The following is a 20,864-nucleotide window of genomic DNA, read 5'->3' as shown; positions in this document are numbered from 1 at the left end:
ACCCGTCAAATGCAGGTAGATTTCAGTAGTGGCCTGTATAACACAGTCACTCCCACTTGCCACTTCGGCAGATTGAAGGGTTTCTGCAAGTCCTTTATAAGTTTTCAATTTTTTTGCATCACATTTAAGTTATTAAACAGTTATTGTAAATAAAACATAATATAAAATATTACATAATATTTCAATAATATAAAAAATATGATTGTATGAGTAATGATGAGTAAAATAAAATCTGATTTGCTACTTAATAAAGATTTCTTATAATTAGCAATAAAAAAAACCTTGTGCTGCCTAATTTTTATTATTATTATTATTATTATAAACAAAACTAAAAGTTGTAATTATTTGAAATGTTTTTTTTTTTTACTGTCACTTTTGATCAAATTAAAGTATGCTTGCAGAATACATTTATAAAAAAAAAAAAAAAAAAAATTACCGACCCCAAATTTTACAATTGTAATGTGCACACTTCACAGTAGTATCCTAGCATGTCATTCCCAACATAGCCTTAGCCTCTATCAGAGGGTGTGTTGCAAAAACACTTTTAATGTGTTGCTCAAAAAGCTATATATTTCACCCAAGAGATACTAGAAGCCATTTGGAGGCTTATAACGCTAAACTAACACCCCATTAACCAGTGACATCATTATGATAGCCATGATTCGCTCCATCCCCCTTATTAAGTCCCTCTCTCATCTGCATCTCTGGCTCCTTCTTTATTCTCTATCTCTCCCTGGTTCACCAGCGCGCCTGACATTTCTCCCTGCAACCATTCTTCATGCTATGTGTGCGTGTATGTTTATGAGAGCATGGAGTGGAGAGAGAGAGTGAAAAGATGGGCGAGGTGAATGGCTGCGACTAGCATGGTAGAAAAAGTGCAGAAGCAGCACAACGGCATCGCCTCTTCTCCTGCAGTCGCGCAGAGGTTGTCTCTCTAATTACCTGACCCCACTTTTCACGCCGCTGCTCCACCTCTTAGCTTGTACCCAGAGATTTGTCCATTGTGCTTTTCAATAGACACAGTGTGATTGGACTGAAATCAGTCATTAGCCTGTGCCACCGTCTCTGGGGTCCTTGCACTTTTATAGAGGCAGAGAAACGGTCTCATGCCTAGAGAATACAATTGGACTCTACTAGGGAATACATAAAGGCTCTATTTGTACTGCTTGCCCATTGTGCTGACTTTGGGAAATTAATGTCATTGTTGATATGTAGAAAAACTCATAATTCCATGAGTATCCAGCCATTCACCAGCCAGCTATTTTAATTGCAAAGCTAATGCAGTAATTGCATTTGTGATTCAATTCTTAGCACCCATTGATATTAATTTTCTTCCTAATTATCTAATTTCAACACCATTCCATTCCCCTCCTCAGGACTGGTAAAGGGACTTGGCGTAGAGGTTCATGACATTTCAGTTTGGGGAGTTCTATTCAAACGCTTTGACATGTGCCTTGATGACTGTCTTATTGCGTTCTCAGTATTAAGCCTTTAAGGCACATTCTGTGGACACTTAAGACACACATAAAAATGTATTAATTCCATTGGATTAGATACGATTGGCAAATTATGCTAGATTATTAAAAAAAAAAATTGTATGTTTTTTATTATTTATTCATTTTTTAAGTTAAGTTCACTTTTGTAGATCTAGGAAATACAAGCCATCTGATATCTCAAATATGGGAATGTAAAAGTAGTGTAAGTAATTTGAAACCTAGCAAACATATTTTTGGTAGGAGCATTTAACTGCCACTCAATTTACCATTTTGTTAATTAGCACAAAGATGTACATACTTTAAGTGCATCTTAAGTGTCAAAATACTTTTTTTGCAGGCTGATTTACGCTTGACATGCATGTGTGTGAGCTGATTTGACAAAACATTTGTACCAGGTATAAATGAATTGCTATTTTTTATTTACTATTGTTGAATAGGAGAATGTATAACCTTGCAACAGGCTCCCACTTCAGACTTCTGACGTATTTATTTTTTTATTTGTCTACATCATGTGATTATTGGCGCACTCCACTCTTCATCTCCTGTTCATCTTCCTCTGAGAATGCAGTGGTGAATTCATGCAATTTGATTTGGGCTGTATCTGTGCAGATGGCTGTCTCTCTTCATCCTTCTCCGTTTCTCTCGTCTTTTCACTCACATGGTTATTTTCTCTTCTGCACTGTCGCCCCCTCTCCTTTTCTTTCTCTCTCTCTACGTCTCAAAATAAAAACAACTTTCAGGGGAGACAGAGAGATCGATCACGTTGACAAAAGATCCGCATGACTGCAGCCCTGGCGATGTGGCTCATCTTTCAGTCTTTCTCTTTATTCTTCTCATGATAAACTCCTGATATCAGTCGGCTCTATGATTACGTCCTGTATTCAGTCCGAGCAGTGTCCCTAGTGAGCGTAATCAGCATAGATTTTCCATTTCTGTCCTTACACATGCAGTTCATACCTTCATTTTATACTTAATTGTGTCATTTTTTTTTCATACCTACAGCACATGGAATGTGGACACTTTTCTTCAAATAACACTTTACATTATCTCGAAGCCACATGAGGTTACTATTACAAAACTAGCTTTAATAGGTACATCTAGCACTGTTGGACTTAAAGCCAGGCCATTAATCTCACTACAGGACCTGAGGAATTACAGGGAAATGAGGCAGAGCTTTCAAGAGTCAAATAAGACGCGTTTCAGTACATTGGAATTGAGCTGGTTTAAATTCCGAGTATCAGTCTGACTGAATCACCCCCTCATGTTCCATCACCCCCTCATTTATATAGATGTTACTCCTCTTCATGCTATCCATACCAAGACAGAGAAAGGAAGAAACAGGGAGAAGTAGGGAAGAACAAAATCCATATTTCAAAATCCAGCTCCTGCTCTATATTCCTTTCCAGTTCAGGCTTGGATCCATAATAAAGTATCCTGTGTGGAACAGACAGTTTCGTCTGTTTCTAATGGGATTTAAGAGTAAGAGTATTCGACTGACTCCAGCTTTCACTTGAGAAATATTAAACCTGAGCATCCGGAACTCAATCTTAAAGATGGCATTCATGACTTCTTTTTTCCCATTTTGTCTTCATGTAACCTGTAAGCAGGCTGAATCCGTGTGCACAGAACTCTGAAGATGGTCATATAATTCCAGTGACTGCCAGTCACAAACCTCTGTGCATTGCATTTTTTTTTTTTTTTTACTAATTTGGCCAATGTAATTATGCTTTTAGCTATAATAGTGTGCATTATACATAGGAGACAGTACACTCAAAAGTACACTTTTGTAACTTTTCTACGTTTGAAGGGGGCATTTTAGTACCTTTAAGGATTCATGCAAGTACCATTTATTACTATTTGCTTGTTTAGCACTGATATGCAAGGACATATGCGTAATAATACTGTAAATTACCTTAATTAATCCTCCTTTAAAAGAAAAAAATATGCTCATTTTCCAACTCCCCTAAAGTTAAACAGTTGAGTTTTACCGTTTTCGAATCCATTCAACCAATCTCCGGGTCTGACGGTAGCACTTTTAGCTTAGCTTAGCATAGATAATTGAATCTGTTAGTATCTCACTCAAAAGTGACTAAAGAGTTTCTATATTTTTCCTATTTAAAACTTGACTCTTCTGTAGTTACATTGTGTACTAAAACCGAAGGAAAATGAAAAGTTGACATTTTTCTAGGCCGATATGACTAGGAACTATACTCTCATTCCGGTGTAATACTCAAGGAACTTTGCTGCCGTATGCTTTTTTGCTTTTTTGTCCTTAATGTAATTATACAAATATTATACGCAATAATATGCAAATACATAGTGGTACCCTAAATTGAGCTAATGGGTACAGATTATTAGTATTCAATAAAGTATTGTTTGTTTTAGTACATATGATACATATGTAAATATGAGTGTTTTAATAATTAATACATCTGGTATAAATATGTACATATTCATGTTAGCACCTTATGGGTACATGTTAGCACATAAAGTGTACATTTGAGTCCTTAAGGTCATAATATGCACCCTTTAGGGGGAGATACAGTATAAACGTGTACCTGAACACATTTTACCAGGTTTGCATAAAGATTTTCAGTTTTCCCCTCAAAATCAGTGTGGAAAATGCAAAAATATATTTCTTCATAGCTCACCTATAAATATAAGAGTTAAAGTTAAAGGTACATATAAATATTACTGTGTATGTGATGATTTCCAAATGTACTTTCTTCCTAATGTAACCTGATTACATGAAACAATTGTATTCTTCTTCTCTAGTCTGCTCTCAGCTTGATCTGCTCGTCTCCGCATTTGAATTTGTCCATCATCGAGACAGAATCTCCATCACTCCTGACAGGGCTTTGAGGAGATACATCATCCCGGATAAAAAAACGAGACCTTGATGCCTTGAGAACAGTGAGATAGCTTGTTGGGTTATCACCTTGATCTTAAACAAGAAACTATGTTATGATTCCGAGAGTTATAAAACTGACAGAAGTAGACTGCTGTCAAATTTACGAAGGGAGGAAGCGCTTGAGCGACACTTTTGAAAGCGACTTATGCTGTAGGGTAAGGTTTTGGTCACATTCCTATGATGTAGAGAGGCTTATTGTTTATTGCTTTGAACCTTGGCATTAAAGATTGTGACTAATCTTCTAAATGTGCACGACTATTTCCTAAAGTGTCTTGAATGGTCTGCCAAAGCAATAAGTTTCATCCGTTACACTAAAGATTTTTCAGCTGCTCTTTCTTTTCTCAATAAATTCTCTAATATGGTCTCTCACATTTTTCTTTTTTGGTACCTTGCTCATCCTTTAGCATGCTGGCAGGAAGCTGATCCATTCTGGTGAATTATCTGTCTGTCTTAGGAGTATTGGACGGAAGACAATACAGCTAAACAGCAATCCTGGTCTCCATATAGTTGGGCAACAGCTTGTTTTATTGAGTGTGATCGGTCTAGAACAATATGTAATCAGAGAACCTACCACAAACGCATTCATACATGGTTGAATAGCAGACTGCTTTGTAGTTAACCACTTTGTAAAGAACTTTGTAAGCTGCACGCTCTCTACAAAGGTTACACAAGTACACCATAGCTGAAACCCAAATATCAGGTGCGTGGCAGACAATAGCAGCACTAAAGGACACTGAAAGACAAATGTACCAGCTTGAGTGCAGTAAGAATACCTGACCACAGTGCTTTAGTTATCGAAGCAGCCTGTAGGATGCTCGGGGTGGCCTGTAGGTTGGTGAACAGTGCCTGACTATCATCAGACTGCACCCGTTGACCAGCTCATCAACCACCTATCAGAGCTCTTGACTCTCATAGCCTGCCTGAATGCCTCGGGTTCTCATAGGAAGAGCAGACAGTGCCAATAAGAAGTCATAAAATGAGAGTACAATAATATAAAATAAGAAAAAGTCATTACTGATGGGCAGGAAATAAGAGAGGGCCATCAAGAAAGGAAACGTACTTTTTGGGCTTCAGTTGCTCGTTTTAATGAGCTCCAATAGTTTTTTGATTTGTTGTGTTTTATTTTCACTCTCTCTCTATTTGAGTTTTCATACTTTGCCAGTCGCACATGTGAATAACTTCAAATAACTTGAAATTAATAGTACATTTGTTATTCTAACGTTGTCTGTTTCATTATGCTGAATCCCAAAATGAAAAACGGCAACGCAGAGAAAAGCTAATGAAGGATTCAGTCTCTGGTGTAAAAGAGCATTACGCTGTATTATGAACGTTTCCTGCATGTCAAGAGGTTCCTGTAGCTCGACTGATGTGCCACCAGCATCCCTACATTAACGGTTTGATTCTCATGGAAGCATAAACTGATTCAAATATACCTTGAATGCACCATCTCAGTTTGTCGCTTTGGATATATGCATCTGCCGTTTGTTAGAGTTAACATTGTGCTAATTAGTTTTTGCACCAAGCTCATTAAACTGGATTGACTAAAGCATGCTACTCCTTTGAAAAAGTAGTTACACTACTAATTCTTACAAAAGTAACTACAGCTTCATTTAAATATTTGCATTATATATAATTATAATTCAGCATTATATTTTTTTTTGGGGGGGGGGGTCATATTAAGGGTTTGAATGAATTACAGGGTTCCCACAACTTTTAACAATTACTTTTATAGTTATTCGTGACCACTGGATGAGGGTTTAACAAATCATTTTAAAGCAATAGCATTTACAAAGACCAGTTTCTTCTCTAGTCAAGTCTGTATGAATGCTAAAATAACTATTCACTGTTGAAGTTTCCTTGACTTTTCCATGACCTTTTCAGATGTTAATTTCAGTAACTTTTCACTTCTCCGTGTGCATTTTTCCTGGGTGGCATTTATTTATTCGTTTTTTTTTATTTATGTGCTCTGTGAAAACGTGAACAAATTTAAAACTTAAAAGATCTTGCAGACAAAATTATGTTTATTTAGTATATTATAGTTTTTATGTGTTCAGTTTGAATATACTGAGAAACCTTAAACTAGATTTTTTCCTGAGGCAACAGGGGTTCTTCCAAGTAAAGTAAAAAAAAATAATTTACAGTGTGACATAATTTTGTAGAAAAAATATTGTGTTACTGGAAAAGATTCACTATTTTAAAAATAACATGTTAAACTACTTCGAAAAAAAGAAAACGTAGTTAATAGTGTCAGTACTTGTAAAGCATTACTCCATGGCACTGCTGTTAATCCCTCACCTGACTTTGTTTACTCTTTTGAAAAGGGGCTCTGATACAGCCTCTCCCAGGACTGTAAATTTCACCAGAAAAAGGCAGAAGTCACTCTGAACCTGCCCCAGAAACATGGCATTTATCTCCAACATGGTATCAGTAGAAAGATCACGTTCTTCACGTGCTAGCCATCTTCCCCCATTCACCCCGCTCTCACTTGTAATCCTACAACTAACGAGTGGGAGGAAGATTTCAAAAATTGCTTTTTGTCATTCAGATGACTCAATCAAGCCCAGGGGACTTAATGAGGGCATGATCATCATTTATTCAATTTAGTATTCTAAAGAACATTCATTAAACGGGGAGTTTGGGGGGCTGAGGTTTCAGACTTGACAAATTTTCCGTGAATTTTAAAGAGACTTTTAAATGTACATGGAACCTTACCTCCTTCCCTCTGGGATATTTAAGCGGATGTGTCATCGGGATGGCTCGAGCAGCGAATGTCGATTCATCTGAATCAGAAAGGTGAATATTCTAGGTGTGTGTTCATGGTGCACCACGGCTGCTGAATTATTGAGCAGAAAAACTCTCTTTGATCCATGCTATGTAGCCCACATACCGATCTCTTACCTGTCAGCCTCCCAGAAAGCCATTCATTTTTCAAATGTTTGCAAGGAGGATGCTGCAGTATGTTATTTTTCCTACCTCAAGAAATTTCCAATTCCTTTCAGGCTCTAAATTGATATGTAGCCACCATGTCTTTAGCCGAATACAAAGAACTATTTCTGGGATTTCAGATTTGATTGCCAGTTCATGCAGGAAAGTAGTAAGATGAAAAAAAAATCCTGAACTTTGATTCCTGGCTTTTGGTCTATTCAAAAAAAAAAAAAACTTTGATGTTGAATGCAGGCGTGAGCTGTACTGAAAGCTACCAGGAATACATTTTATTACCAAATCAATATACTGAGTTTCAATGTCCTGAGCGGCATATCTCTTAGATGTTTTTAGCCGCCGTTTAAATAGAAAGAGAACTTTACCAAAGCATAGAGAGTGGGAGAGCGAGGTTCAGATATTGCACTGAAAGGTCATGTGTGGGAGTTCAGTGTCTGAGTGAAATGAAGAGAAAGCCATCACACTCAGTCTGCGGAATACGTTATGCAAAAAAGGACTGTAGCACGCTCACCAGTCATTTCACTTTCACGCATGGTTTCCGGACCCACGGCTCATGAAATGGGTAGGCGGGGTGTGGGGTTTATATCCCGTGACTCAAACGCGTCAGGGTTTACATTTGATTGCTTCAGCACAAAATCCCCTCACATCAAATGTCTTGTGCATCGCAAAGCCCAGTGACACACAGAAACATGGTCATAATTGCAAATCTACTGATATTTCATGCAGTGTTGAAAGTGGAAATAGTTATGTGGGCACATAAACACATCTTCTGAAAGATATCTCCACTCTGCTCTCATTTTTGTTTAGTTTTTTCAGTCGTATTCCTGTTTACCGAGAAGCCAGTGCATAAAAATCGAAAATGTGTAAGATAGTGAAGCTGGATGTGTAAAAAATAACAAAAACAAAAAAACACACAGGGAATTTTTCTATTTATGTCTCAGATGATGCACAAATATATTGCGTTTTTAGTAAGTGAATTTAGTTTACAAAAATATATAGTTTTTTTGTTAATGTTATTAAATTATTATATTTATTGCATCAAATATCTTTCCTTGCACATTTGTACAGATGCCAGTAAACAAATGTCAGTCAAACCAGTTGTGTTTTAGTTCCTATCTTCTATTTATTGGTTTTATGATAAGTTTATCACTTTTTAGAAAATAGAATGACCAGAACCATTTAATTTAACAAGTTTTCTATTCCCTTTTTTTTTATTGATTAACACATTAATATAACATTTGTTATATTACACAAGTTAATTATGACAGCCACAATTTTACACATCCCCAATGTCCTCAAACTTGTTACCTGATTAAACTGTTGATTATACTGAAATTATTATTAATTTCTCTAGTATAATAGCATGCTTTTTATGTATGTATGTATGATCCACTTAGGATAAAAAGATGAGTCCATGAACTCTGTTTTGGTGTTTTATTGGACAAGCTGTTACATAAACAGTATAAACATGCTTCAATAAAATCTGCTATTATCACAGTTTTGATGAGACAAACCATTATGAGAAACATCCTCTGTCAAACCAAAAGCATCAAGCAGATTGATATCCAGATGTGTAATGTCCCACGGTTCTGCAACATGTTTCTTGCTTCAATGCAAGAGAGATGGAAAACAGAAGAAGGAAACGTCTATCGCATCGAGCCATGCCATGGTTAATGATGCCAGATAGAAAGACGGGAGACAGAAAAGAGATGGATGGGGAAGAACGAGAGAGGATTGTGAATGCATCTGTTCTTTACATCAAACAGAGTTTGGAAGAAAAATACGAAGATGAGGGTTTCATACAGCTTCAATTAAAATTAGGCCAGAACTGTCACTTTTCTACTCATTATGTCAGTAAGTCATTAAATGAAAGTACATACAGTATGACTTTATTTTCTCTGAAGTGTGTAATTTTTTTTGACAAAGCAGCGTAATTGAATTTGCAAAAAAAAAAAAAATAATAATAATAATAATAATGGCTGATTTTTAGGTTGCTCCCATTGGCCATGTCCCAATACCCACATTTCACTGCATGTGGTTTTATAAGCACCAGTGTTTTCAGAGAAATCGGTAGTGATTTTCTTTATAATGTCCTCGTGTCCACTCTTTGTGTAGTTGTCTCTGCCCATAAAGATTAGGCATTATTACAGAAAAATATACACATCAACTAATAAACAATTCTATGTTGTTTTATTATTCCGTTTTCTTTGTTCTCAGTTATTTTGAGAAAGTTTGTATGGCAGGCAATTGTCACAAAGCTGAGAGAAAGTGTCTCTTAAAGCATTATCATAGTGATCAATGGCCCAGTTCACTTGGCATCCAACTGTCAAGTATCAAACTGTGATGCTGAATACTATTTACTGTTTAGGGAGTAACAGTGGCTTGACTTTGATTAATAAGCCAGCATTTTACTCCACATGTCACTGCCACATTATCCATTGTACGTTTTTTAATTTCCTGATGCTACCGAAAGCTAAAGATCGGATCAGTTGTGCAGTGCAATATTGTTGTACAGTGAAAGTGAAAAATAATAATGATAATTTGAGAAACTTCTGTATATATGCAAACTTTTAGGAATGTGAACTAAGTAAGGGCTTGTGTAAGAATGTTTTCAGGAATTATACAGACATTGATTGCATGCATATGGAAATGATCTGATTTGTCATGAAAGCTGGTGGATGATGTCTACTATAACCAAGTTTTTTTGGTCTGCAAAAATAAAATACAACTAATAGAACAACCATGCATATAGTTGGGATTATATATATATATATATATATATATATATATATATATATTATTTTATTAATGGATGCTAAAACACTTGCTTTACTACATTATATTGTTTTTATAGTTTTTGTGTTGTTAACTGTAATATTTATATACTTTAATGCTTGATTCAAAAGATTGTTTTTATTATTTTATACAATGAACAATTTTGGCAGCCAATGTAAAATCTCGGTCCTGAAAGCAAAACCAAAGGATAACCACTGCTCTATATGAGCAGCAAAATTGACATTTAAAACACATGAAAGCCTCTTGTGTTTGATCATCTATAGAGCTATACTCATTGTGCCATCTTATTGCAGATTCGATCGGACCAGGACAAAGAAATTGAGATTCGGTACAGTATAACAGGAGCAGGAGCAGACCAGCCTCCCAATGACATCTACATCATTGATCCTGTGACAGGGAAAATGTCTGTCACTAAACCTTTGGACAGAGAGGAGAGAGCCTCCTACCATGTAAGTACACCTCTTTCCAGAGTTGGCTCGGAAAGATAATTTTTGCCCTATACAGATCCTATTTAAAGTGGAGCAGGCTTCAACCCATTTAAGAAACATGCTCCAGTTTGCAAGAGTTTATGGCCTTTTGCCAGTTGGAATAAAACTACAACTGGAGGTTGTTTTTATTATTATTATTATTATTATTATTATTATTATTATTATTATTATTATTATTATTATTATTATTATATGCAGTGATCCAAAGAAGTGTTTGGATACTTAAATACCTTTACATTATATTATACAAATTTTTTTTTTCGTTTAACATGTTCTCATGTCATTTCTGTTAACGTGCAATATATACTATGTGTGTGTGTGTGTGTGTGTGCATGTGTATCCCATGCCTTCAAATGGTTGAATTCCATTTATTTGCAAAAAATGAAAAACTGAAGCACATTTTCTGAGATAACAAAAGGTGTTTTTTTTTTTTTTTTTTAGGATGTATGAAGTTCCTCTTAAATTCACGGTTTTAGATAATTGGTGTTCCAGAAATTTGTACATCCAGAAAGCATCCAAATACGTTTTGCCTTAATTTTGAACTATATACTTCTTACTTAATACTTGCAAACCTGACAAATGTCAATTTGTGAAAGGTTTTTGATTTAAAAGTGTGTTTGTGCTATACAGGCCATAAAAAAAAAGCTTTTGTTTTGATACTTCATGTAATGCAAATGCTTTGTGTCAAGGGTCTTAATTTATATACTGTTTCTATATACTCTAGTTTAAGTGACTATTAATATATCTCAGCTGTTCAGGGTAACTTTTAATCAGGACTCAAAGGCCTACAAACTCTGAGATCTGACTTGATTGCAAACCTGATTGGTTCCAGAAAGTTCTAGCCATCAAAACAAGCGCAGTTGCCTTGTCAGCCTTTTTAGATATCGAATACAAAGCTACAGACTTAGTTAAGCTACTGCTTGTTAAGCAAAGTTTGGAGAAACCTTAACATTCATACTTCATTTTGCAATTAAGTTTATTCAAACTGCTTTCAATGCATTAAAAGCAATATCGGTCCCTCTGGCTGGCGTCACTTGTTAAGGGTGCTTTTTAATTTTGTTTTTGTTCCGTTATTCTGTTTATATGGCTCTTTTCCTTATAAATAACGTGAAGAAAAGCTAGAAACAAAGAAAAAAAATAGCTTTGACACGTCAGGGTTTCTTTTTTTTTCAGTTAGTCAAACTGTCAATTAGACGAAGGTTCAGTAGCAATGTGCAGATGAGAGATGGAGAGAAAGGGAATGAAATAGTCTGGAAAAGAAGTGTTGAATTGTCACAAGTGATGAGTATGCAACTCTCAGTGCTTTAACTCAACCGGGTGAATCAAATCAAACAGCGACCCTGCCCCCTTATGTTTCTGCCTGTCATCCCACCTCTGTCAAGCGGGCTGCCAGCAAGCCTTCCCTCCGCCACATCTTCCCCTTCTGTCACTCTCTCACACACTCCTAACACAACATATTGCTTTTGATTCTCACAGTTGTTCCTTACAATTATAACTGCCTCTTTATCTCAACCCTTTTGCAAGAATTGTCAATAGGCCCTTAGTATATATTTAGATCGGCTATAAAACGAGGTCTTCTCTGTTTGTGGCTCATACTTTTGACTTATGGCTCTCTTTCTTTTTTTCTTACTCTGTCTCTTTTCTCTTAACTCTCCGGTCCATTGAGCAGTAGATGATGTGGCACTGTGCGTCTACCTATCAGTCTAAATTACGTCTAGGCTTGTCTCACCAGGAGTGTGTCTAAGTGTGTGTCTGCATATCTGAATAAGTCAGCACCCACGGTGGTTAAGTTAGCTGATGTGTGTGTGTGTGTGTGTGTGTGTCTGAGTGCATACATTTTCTAAACATAGCAAGCTGCCTATGGAGGCTGTCCCAAAAGGTAACTAACTTAATTATGCTGTCTCTTAAGATACCACATTCGGGACAAAATCAGAGGTGACTCGGCATAAATCCTCTACATAGAATACAATCCCAGAATGCATTGTGACAGGCTTAGTGAAAAAATAGATACATATATTTAATATATGTTACTGGTCAAAGATATGTAGTCTTCAGTGCTACATGATCCTTCAGAAATCGCTATAATATGTAGATTTGGTGTTCAATTATTATCAGTAATCATTAGTCTTCATTATTAGTTATGGTCATTATTAATCTAAATAGTGAAAACAGTCCTTATTATATATATATATATATATATATATATATATATATATATATATATATATATATATATATATATTAGGGCTGTGCAATTAATCGAAATCAAAATAAAATCATGATTTGAGTGTGCGCGATTTCTAAATCGCCTTATAGTACGATTTTCCGTGGCCCCGGCCTCCCGCAGTATGTTAAGTGAACCAGTCAGGATGCAGCGCGCCCAAGTGGAGCGATAGAACAGAGCAGACTGGGCATATGCCTAACTCCAGGTTCACACACTGTCTGTGATGCGTAGCCTTTTTTTTTTTTTTTACATTCACACTACCTGCGGTAAAAGATGAGAACAGAAAAGGTTATAAATAGAAAGGTGCGAAAAGATTTAATATGATCTGAGCACGCACATCTGGTTTTGTTAAAAGAGCACAGGAAATCTGCGTGCGAGCGGATAGATTCGTGCTCGTGCATGATTTTAATGTGCCTTCGCCTTACAATAATGCGCTCTCGTTGCTGCTTCTGAACCGCGTACACGTAACTTACTGTATACACACTGCAGACGGAGTATGTGTGAACCTTGGGCAATAAATATATTGGCCAAAACATATAACACCTGTGGCACTGCTACAGTGAGCTCTATGACCAATGCATGGCAAAAAATAAATAAATAAATAAATCCCTGAACATGGGCTTTATTAAATTTTTTTATTATTATTTTTTGCCATATGTCTAGACATTTTGGTTGACCTCTTTACTTAGTGATTATTTTGACTTACTGCATGTCTGTTCTAGATACGTTACAACTTTTTGATTAAGCTCTCATTGGTTTTCTTTTGGAAATATGTTTCAAATTTACACTGATTGCATTTATTTATGACTGTGAAGCATGTCAGTGTGTGTCAAAATCAGGATTAAAATTGAAATCGCAAAATTGATAAAAACATTGTGATAGTTTTTTTTTTTTGTCCATATCGCACAGCCCTAATATATATTATCCATGACTGATTGATTGATTGAATGTGTATGATTTGTATTTGTATAAGTAATATGTAGGCAGTGAGGCAACTCAGTGGATTTTAATAGGAAACAGAGCTTATGTTTTCAATTGTGTGTGCGAGTGAGCATAAATGCATGTTTACGTTCAGTTAGACATTGCCTGCAGTTAGTGAATCAGGATGATAGGCGTATAAGCACTGTTAAGGTTAAGTGGCCCCTCGGGTCTTGTGCGGTGGACGGTTAGATTATGCGGCCCTTCTGTTACTCACCATGAATATCCATAAGACTCTGATATCTGCTCACAATTTGCATTTTGATTCTGCATGTTCTAGTGCAGAAAGCCCAGTTTTATACTCAAGCCTTTTGACGTACTGTATGAGGAGGTTGATTCAGTTAGAGCCTTCTTGAGTAGAATACAATGCTTTTTATCAGTGCATCACAAGGGCCAGAATTGGTGTCTCCAGTGCTGCAACTGAACACAGTCATGAACTTATTACAAGGACAATCCCCCCGGAGCAACCTGAGGTTAACAATGGTGATGGCTCATAATTAACAACAATTGTGTTAACAAAGGTAATGACTCCCTCATCACAGAAACCAAACCATGAGGCTGGCTATTTAAAGCTGAACTTTAAGTCAGCATGAATTGAAAATAGAGTAGATTAACTTCCATAATTCACATTTGTGGTCTTATTGTTTATTATGCATCCATGAATGTCATTGCAAAGATAAAAAAAAAATTATTTATTGGAATATATTTCAACAAAATGTACATTCACATTTAAAAGGTGTTAAAATAGCTCACCAAGGCTGCATTTATGTAATCAATAAGACAGTAAAACAGTAATATTGTGAAATAGTAGTCCAATTTAAAAGCAAAACTTTTTTTCAAAAGTCTGTACTGTCATTTTTGCAAAAGTAGCCCTATTTTGTTACTATTATAGTTAATTCAGTTTGCCTTTCTTTCTTTTTTTTTATTTATTGGCTTTTTTATTTATTTGACAGGATTGTGGAAAGGTGTCAGCAACATACAAGGTCAAATCTCCAACAAGTCAGCAGGGCTCTCAAGTCTCACGCATTGGGCGTGAGACTCACGCATTTCAACCCGTTCACACGCTCACACGCCACACCTTGTATTTCTCACGCAGAGACATTACGAGGACAACGCCCACCAAGTTGCGGCGCTATTTTTTTAAACAGTGAAACAGGTAACGTAGAGGAATCAAGTGAGTTCCCCGAAGGCCCTGACACGCACCTGCTAATCGAATAAAAAAAATATAGCTACCGATCAGCCAATCAGAAAATAGCATTGCTGTATCCGGGTAAGATTTTTACAGGCTCGTGTGCAACACAGATCCAGACGCTCGCTGAAGTAGGTAACGTTACGGTTACAGACTTGTCAAGACAATGACACAGATTTTCACTATATGTTTTTTTTTATCAATATATTAATTTAACATTTTTTAAAAACAGTCTAAGATATGTTTTGGTCTGATGGTTATTATGACCCCGACACGCACGCAATTTTGGCCATTATACGTGGTCGGCCGTAGCTTTTGTGCCTATTATTAGCCCACTATTATTTTTTTATTGCCAAAGTTACACGTTGAAGAGGATGCGGGGCTACTCTGACAGTTTTATATAAGAGACTTCTATAATAGGCCTATCCATAATACTTGTATGGCAGTATCCATAATAGTTTAAAAAAAAAAAAATTTTCTTTCCTTTTATTTTTACTGCACCTCATCCTGGTCCCCATTTTCAAAACGTTTTGCCTAGGCTATTTCATTATATTTTATCCAATGTATAATATTGATTATTGCATTCGTCTATTTCAAAGATGTCAGGGAAGAGGCAAAGGAGCAATCTTTCATGCTTTGTTCTAAAAGATCTGGGCCCGTATTCATAAAGAATCTTAATGCAAAAAGTAGTTCCTAGTGACAAAATTCTAAGAAAATTCTTAGAAATGTGGGCGTTTACTTTTAAAATTAAAGAAAAAAATCCTAGTAAAGAAAAAATTAATTCAGAAAGCATCTTATCCCTTAAAAGAGGTCTTAAGGTAAAATTTGTTATGAGCACAGACGAGGACTTTTAAGAGGCTTAAGAGTTTCTTTAGCAGAGGAGAAAATGGCAGAAAGATGAAGAGGCAGAAGAAATGTGTTGCAGACAATGGATGACAATGAGTTAATAAGACGGTATAGATTATATAATAATTTAATATAATATAATTTAATATATAAATTAAAGTAATCACTACATTACGATATTTGGCAACTGGGAACATGCAACAATGCAATAGTGATGATTTGGGTCTGTCACAATCTTCTGTAAGCAGTGATCACACAAACAATTACAGCACTTTCAGAACATCTTATTGTGTCACAGTTCATTTAGTTTCCACTGGAGATTCCCACCTTGCAGGCTCTAAAAACTGCATTTATGAATATAGCAGGCTTATAGGTGAACACAAGCAGGGGGAATGAACCGTTAATAGTTTGTCCTATACGCTCCCATGTCTGCTTCTTGTCCCTTGCTGTGTCTGAATTTTCCTTTAAGAATGGCCTTGTGTTCATCCACTAACTGGGCTAACAGTAAACACTGTTCCTCTGTCCAGATTGGCTTTCTCGCTCTTCTTGGCTTTGATTCCATGTTTGATACATTAAAACCAACACTCAAACCGCCACTTACATAGGACGGCAATCACTGTAATTGGAAAGAGTGGAACAATTTTTATCATTCTAAGCCAATCAAATACCTTATAGGAAATTAAAAGCATGGTAAATAAAAAAATAGAATTCATATACACACATATAATGTGTGTGTGTGTGTGTGTGTGTGTGTGTGTGTGTGAGAGAGAGAGAGAGAGAGAGAACGGTCAAATAGGAAAAATTACGCATGTAAATTTAAAGTGAGGATTAGAATAGACCCTATACTTAAAATCACTCTTTTTTTTCCTTCTTGGACAACCAGCCAATCAGAGTCTTCAAAAGATTGTGTCATACATAGCAACCGGTTCAACCCCGCCTCCTCACTAAGATAAACGTTTTTGTCTTTTCCTTACTCAGAGTTGCTCTCAGATCGGTCCCGAATCGCTTTTAAGCTAAGACTCCTACGTAAAAGTTTTTAAGCTAAATTAAGAGTTTTCTGAGAGGATTCTTAGAATCTTTATGAATGCGGGCCCAGCTCCCTAAAAAGGTGGCTAGGTCAGAGGAGGAGGCTGTGGAGAATACAGTAGGGGAGGGAGTTAGGGTGCCAGTAGAGGATGGGTGCATGGAAGAGACTGTGGAGGACCATAGAGGAAACAGTGGAGAACCCACTGGAAACAGGGAAAAAGAGAGGGTTATGTAGAGCAGCCACCTGTAGGTGTTCCTTTAAGAAGGAGTGGTCAACCCGATCGCCATTCATCACAATGGGAACCACCAGCTCTTTTTACTGGTGCTTAGTCTGCAGACAAGATAACTCCTGTGTCCATCAAGGTGTGAGGGACATAAGCAGGGAGGATTTCTAAAATAGCTGCATTAGTGTTAGTGCTTGCTCATTCAAATACCTATGCTGAGAGGGTTTTCTCCATGGTGGGATTAAACAAGACCAAAACCAGGAACAGTTTAGCACTTGATGGAACTGTGAAAAATGGCTGGCCTGGAACCACAGTGATTCAAATGGGAGCCACCAACCCCTGGCCTCAAAACCAGCTACCAACACCTACTATAAACAGCACTGACCATTTTTTCTCTCTCTCTCTCTCACACACACACACAAATAAATGCTGAATTAAATAAATATTATTTTATTTGTAAGAATATGTGTCATTTATGAGATCAGACACCCGTCCCCATCAAACCCCTGCCGACATCGCGACCGCGGGCAAAATCTCACTCTGAACTCAGTTCAAAACTTGAGAGCCCTGAGTCAGTCTCTTTAAACATTATGGTAGAAAAACAGGTTGCAAATGCAGTTCCGTTTCGACATAAACCAATGCAGCTCTTGGATTTTTGCTGAACTTGGAATCTAGATATGTGTTTGTTAAACCTACACAACCAAAATATGACTGCATTATGAATAAATTCACTTTTAAGTCTTTCTCAAAGTTCCTTCACGATTGGCCCAGAACTGTTAAATCCTGTAAACAACAAACAAGCTCAGGTGTCTCATTAAAACAATTGAAGTTGTTTTCACTCACAGTATTGATTGTGTTTTGTTTAAAAGTGAGTCTAATGATGACAACTTTGATTTTTTTTTAATGATGAAGAGGTACTGTGAGGGTACATCAGACTAAAAAAGCTTGAAAAACACTGCCCTATCCTAACAATGGCCATGGCGAATGTGCTTCAGGCACTGATCTTCTTGCACTTTCTGTGGTTTGTAGTTTCCCCTCATTTTATGAGTTTCCAATTGTTTTTCTTCACTGACCACAGGTTTTCCACCACTAGAGTGTGTTGCAGAATTTAAGAGCTGATGGCTTTGACACAGTGGCGAGAGAAGAAAACAAACAAAGGCATAAAGAACTAGAGGAGGATTCTCTGATTCTCAGCTCATCTCTCTCTGTCGCTCTGTCTCTGTCTAGCGTATTGGTTCTGTCAGCTAGCATGTTAATAATGCCATTAAGCTACACATTTGCAGTCCGCACGTTCTCATGGGTCGACAGATCAAAGATGCTGTGTCTCATCCACTAACAACAGACAAGCTCACACATATCTACATGCTCACACACACACACAGCTGCCTCACCAACCCATAGAGAACGCCAAGCACAGCAGCTGAGGAAACAGATTTTCCTGTTGTGTGTCTTTATTTATTTGTTTGCTTGACAGTTAGTTTTGCTGTGCACGACAAAAACCTGTCGTCTCGGGTGATAGTAAATGAGAGGTTTTGCGGCAGGTGTCGTATTGCTGCAGAAATGAATATAGAATCTCGATGTCCCCGTGTATAGCGTATGGAGCAATGCAACCCTCTTATTTGGGATGTAATTCTGGGGAGGGATTTTAGGTTAATAGTATTATTTAGTTCGTGTGCATGTAATTCTGTAGTGAATAAATTCAAAGAAGAGAATTTGGAGTTAATCCAGCCTTAAACCTTTCCTCTATCCCTCTCTTTTTCTCTCTCGATCTCTTGCTTTTTTTGTTTCTTGTTCCCCCTCCCTTATCCCATCTCCTGTGGGAATGTTCTATCACTGCAAAAAATATATATATTTTTAAGGGGTTGTTTATCTGAATTAAAGAAAGCTTTATCTCGCCTCGCACACTTTTTTAGAGATCTAACCAAAACAAACTTTGTGTGACTGTGTGTGTGTGTGTGTGTGTGTGTGTGTGTGTGTGTGTGAAGCTAAACTCCAACTCACACTCTGTGGAAATCCTCTCTGAATAATAACTCATGGATTTTAGATAGGAACAACGCAATATCTTCCCACCGGATCCCGTATCTAACATATGAAATATGAATGCAATTTCCATTCGGTGAATCCACTGAGCACGTAGAGATCTTTAAAGGCTCTGAGTTTCTCAAATCTGATTTCATATCAGTGCTGTGCTTTCCACAGAAGCATCTGCAGAGGTGAAGTTATGTGTGAATTATGAATTGTTCATTAATGTGTTTTTATTGTTGTCTCATCCACAGCTAAGAGCCCATGCAGTGGATATTAACGGAAACCAAATGGAGCCCCCTATTGATCTGTTCATTTATGTCATTGACATGAATGACAACAGACCTGAGTTTAAGAACCAGGTCTACAACGGATCAGTAGCTGAAATGTCCAAACCAGGTGCGTATCATGTTGATGATCATGCTGTGATGAGTGGTTTCACATTTCTGGTGATGAAAATGACTGAAATTATCATTATTTATAACATCACTAATATATTCACAGTCAACATTAAGATCACTAATAACTTTGTGCGGAGGTATATTATACCATATTTATTATTATTTGTTAGCATTTTTTATATTACTATTTGTTAATCATATTTAATTATGATAGCAATGATATTTATAAATATATTTAATTTTTATAATGTTATTTGTTTGTTAATTTAATTGTGTAGTAATAATAATAATAATAAGAGATTGAGATTATTGTTTTTATAATTTAAAAAAATATGTTAATAAATATGTTTTAAAATTTATCAATTCTAATAATGGCATTATGATGATGATTATTGCTGCTTAGAACTTTATGCATGGGTATATTGTGCCATATATTGATAATATTTATACTACAGGGCCGTTGAATACTTGAATCTGATTGGCTGACGAACGTTCTGAGTTGTGCAGTTATTTTCTGAGAAACGCACGCGAATGTAGTTCCAGGCAGCTCTCTTGACCGCATTACAGTTCCATATCACTTTGCATAGTTAATTGTAGAAACGATCACACATATGCACAAAAAGGTGTTGTCAGTGCTGCCCTGCCAATTTGATCAGTTAGCATATTATATATAGTGTAGCGACTTAAAGGCTACACATGACATTTCCCACTAGCGATGTAATAACAACGCTGTTTACAGATGCTGCAGCAGAAGAGTATTTAGAGATGCACAGAGGTGCGTTAGCCTAATTCACACAAGCTCTCTCTCTCTGTATCTGTGTCTCTGTCGCTCTCGCTCAACGGCTCAAGCCTCCATTACCAGCTTTAAAACAACGTTTTGGTACTAGCAAAAGAGGCATTGGATGAGATGCGGAAGAACTAGTCCTACTCAGAATAGCGATTTAAGTACAAAAACTGGATGAATCCCTTTACATAAATCATCGGATCGAGGTCTTGAAGTTAGAAATGAGTAATTACAAGATGTGCAAATTATTTAATCGACTTGACCTTTTTCTGAGAAAGCTCCAAATGAAGATAATTTTAAAAAAAATTATGGCACACGTGCAAATCATTGAAAAAACGTCACAAAGAGTTCTTTTAAAAGTAACCGTAGTATAAGCAGAATAATTGACTCCGGACCGTTAAATTATTAGAAATATAATGCACACCGGATGTTATTCCTTAATTATTCCTTACATATATTAAAATTTTATAAATATGTGAATACACAAACATATACCCACACACTTATTTATAATTACTTTGTTTTATGTATTAAAAATA

At 36.5% G+C, this 20,864-nt stretch overlaps 1 protein-coding gene across 1 annotated transcript in view; it reads left to right on the top strand.

Moving 5' to 3' along the window:
• Positions 1 to 20,864, top strand: part of LOC128022391 (cadherin-4-like) — a 67,462-nt gene that overhangs the window by 12,253 nt on the left and 34,345 nt on the right. The window contains exons 3-4 of the mRNA XM_052609893.1: positions 10,437 to 10,592; positions 19,395 to 19,539. Of these exons, the coding sequence (XP_052465853.1) occupies positions 10,437 to 10,592; positions 19,395 to 19,539 (301 nt within the window). The remainder of the gene's footprint in view (positions 1 to 10,436; positions 10,593 to 19,394; positions 19,540 to 20,864) is intronic.

This window comes from Carassius gibelio, chromosome A11 (assembly GCF_023724105.1).
Source record: "Carassius gibelio isolate Cgi1373 ecotype wild population from Czech Republic chromosome A11, carGib1.2-hapl.c, whole genome shotgun sequence".
NCBI lineage: Eukaryota > Metazoa > Chordata > Actinopteri > Cypriniformes > Cyprinidae > Carassius > Carassius gibelio.
The sequence above is the reverse complement of the archived record's forward strand: the minus strand, read 5'-3'. Positions and strand labels throughout refer to the sequence as shown.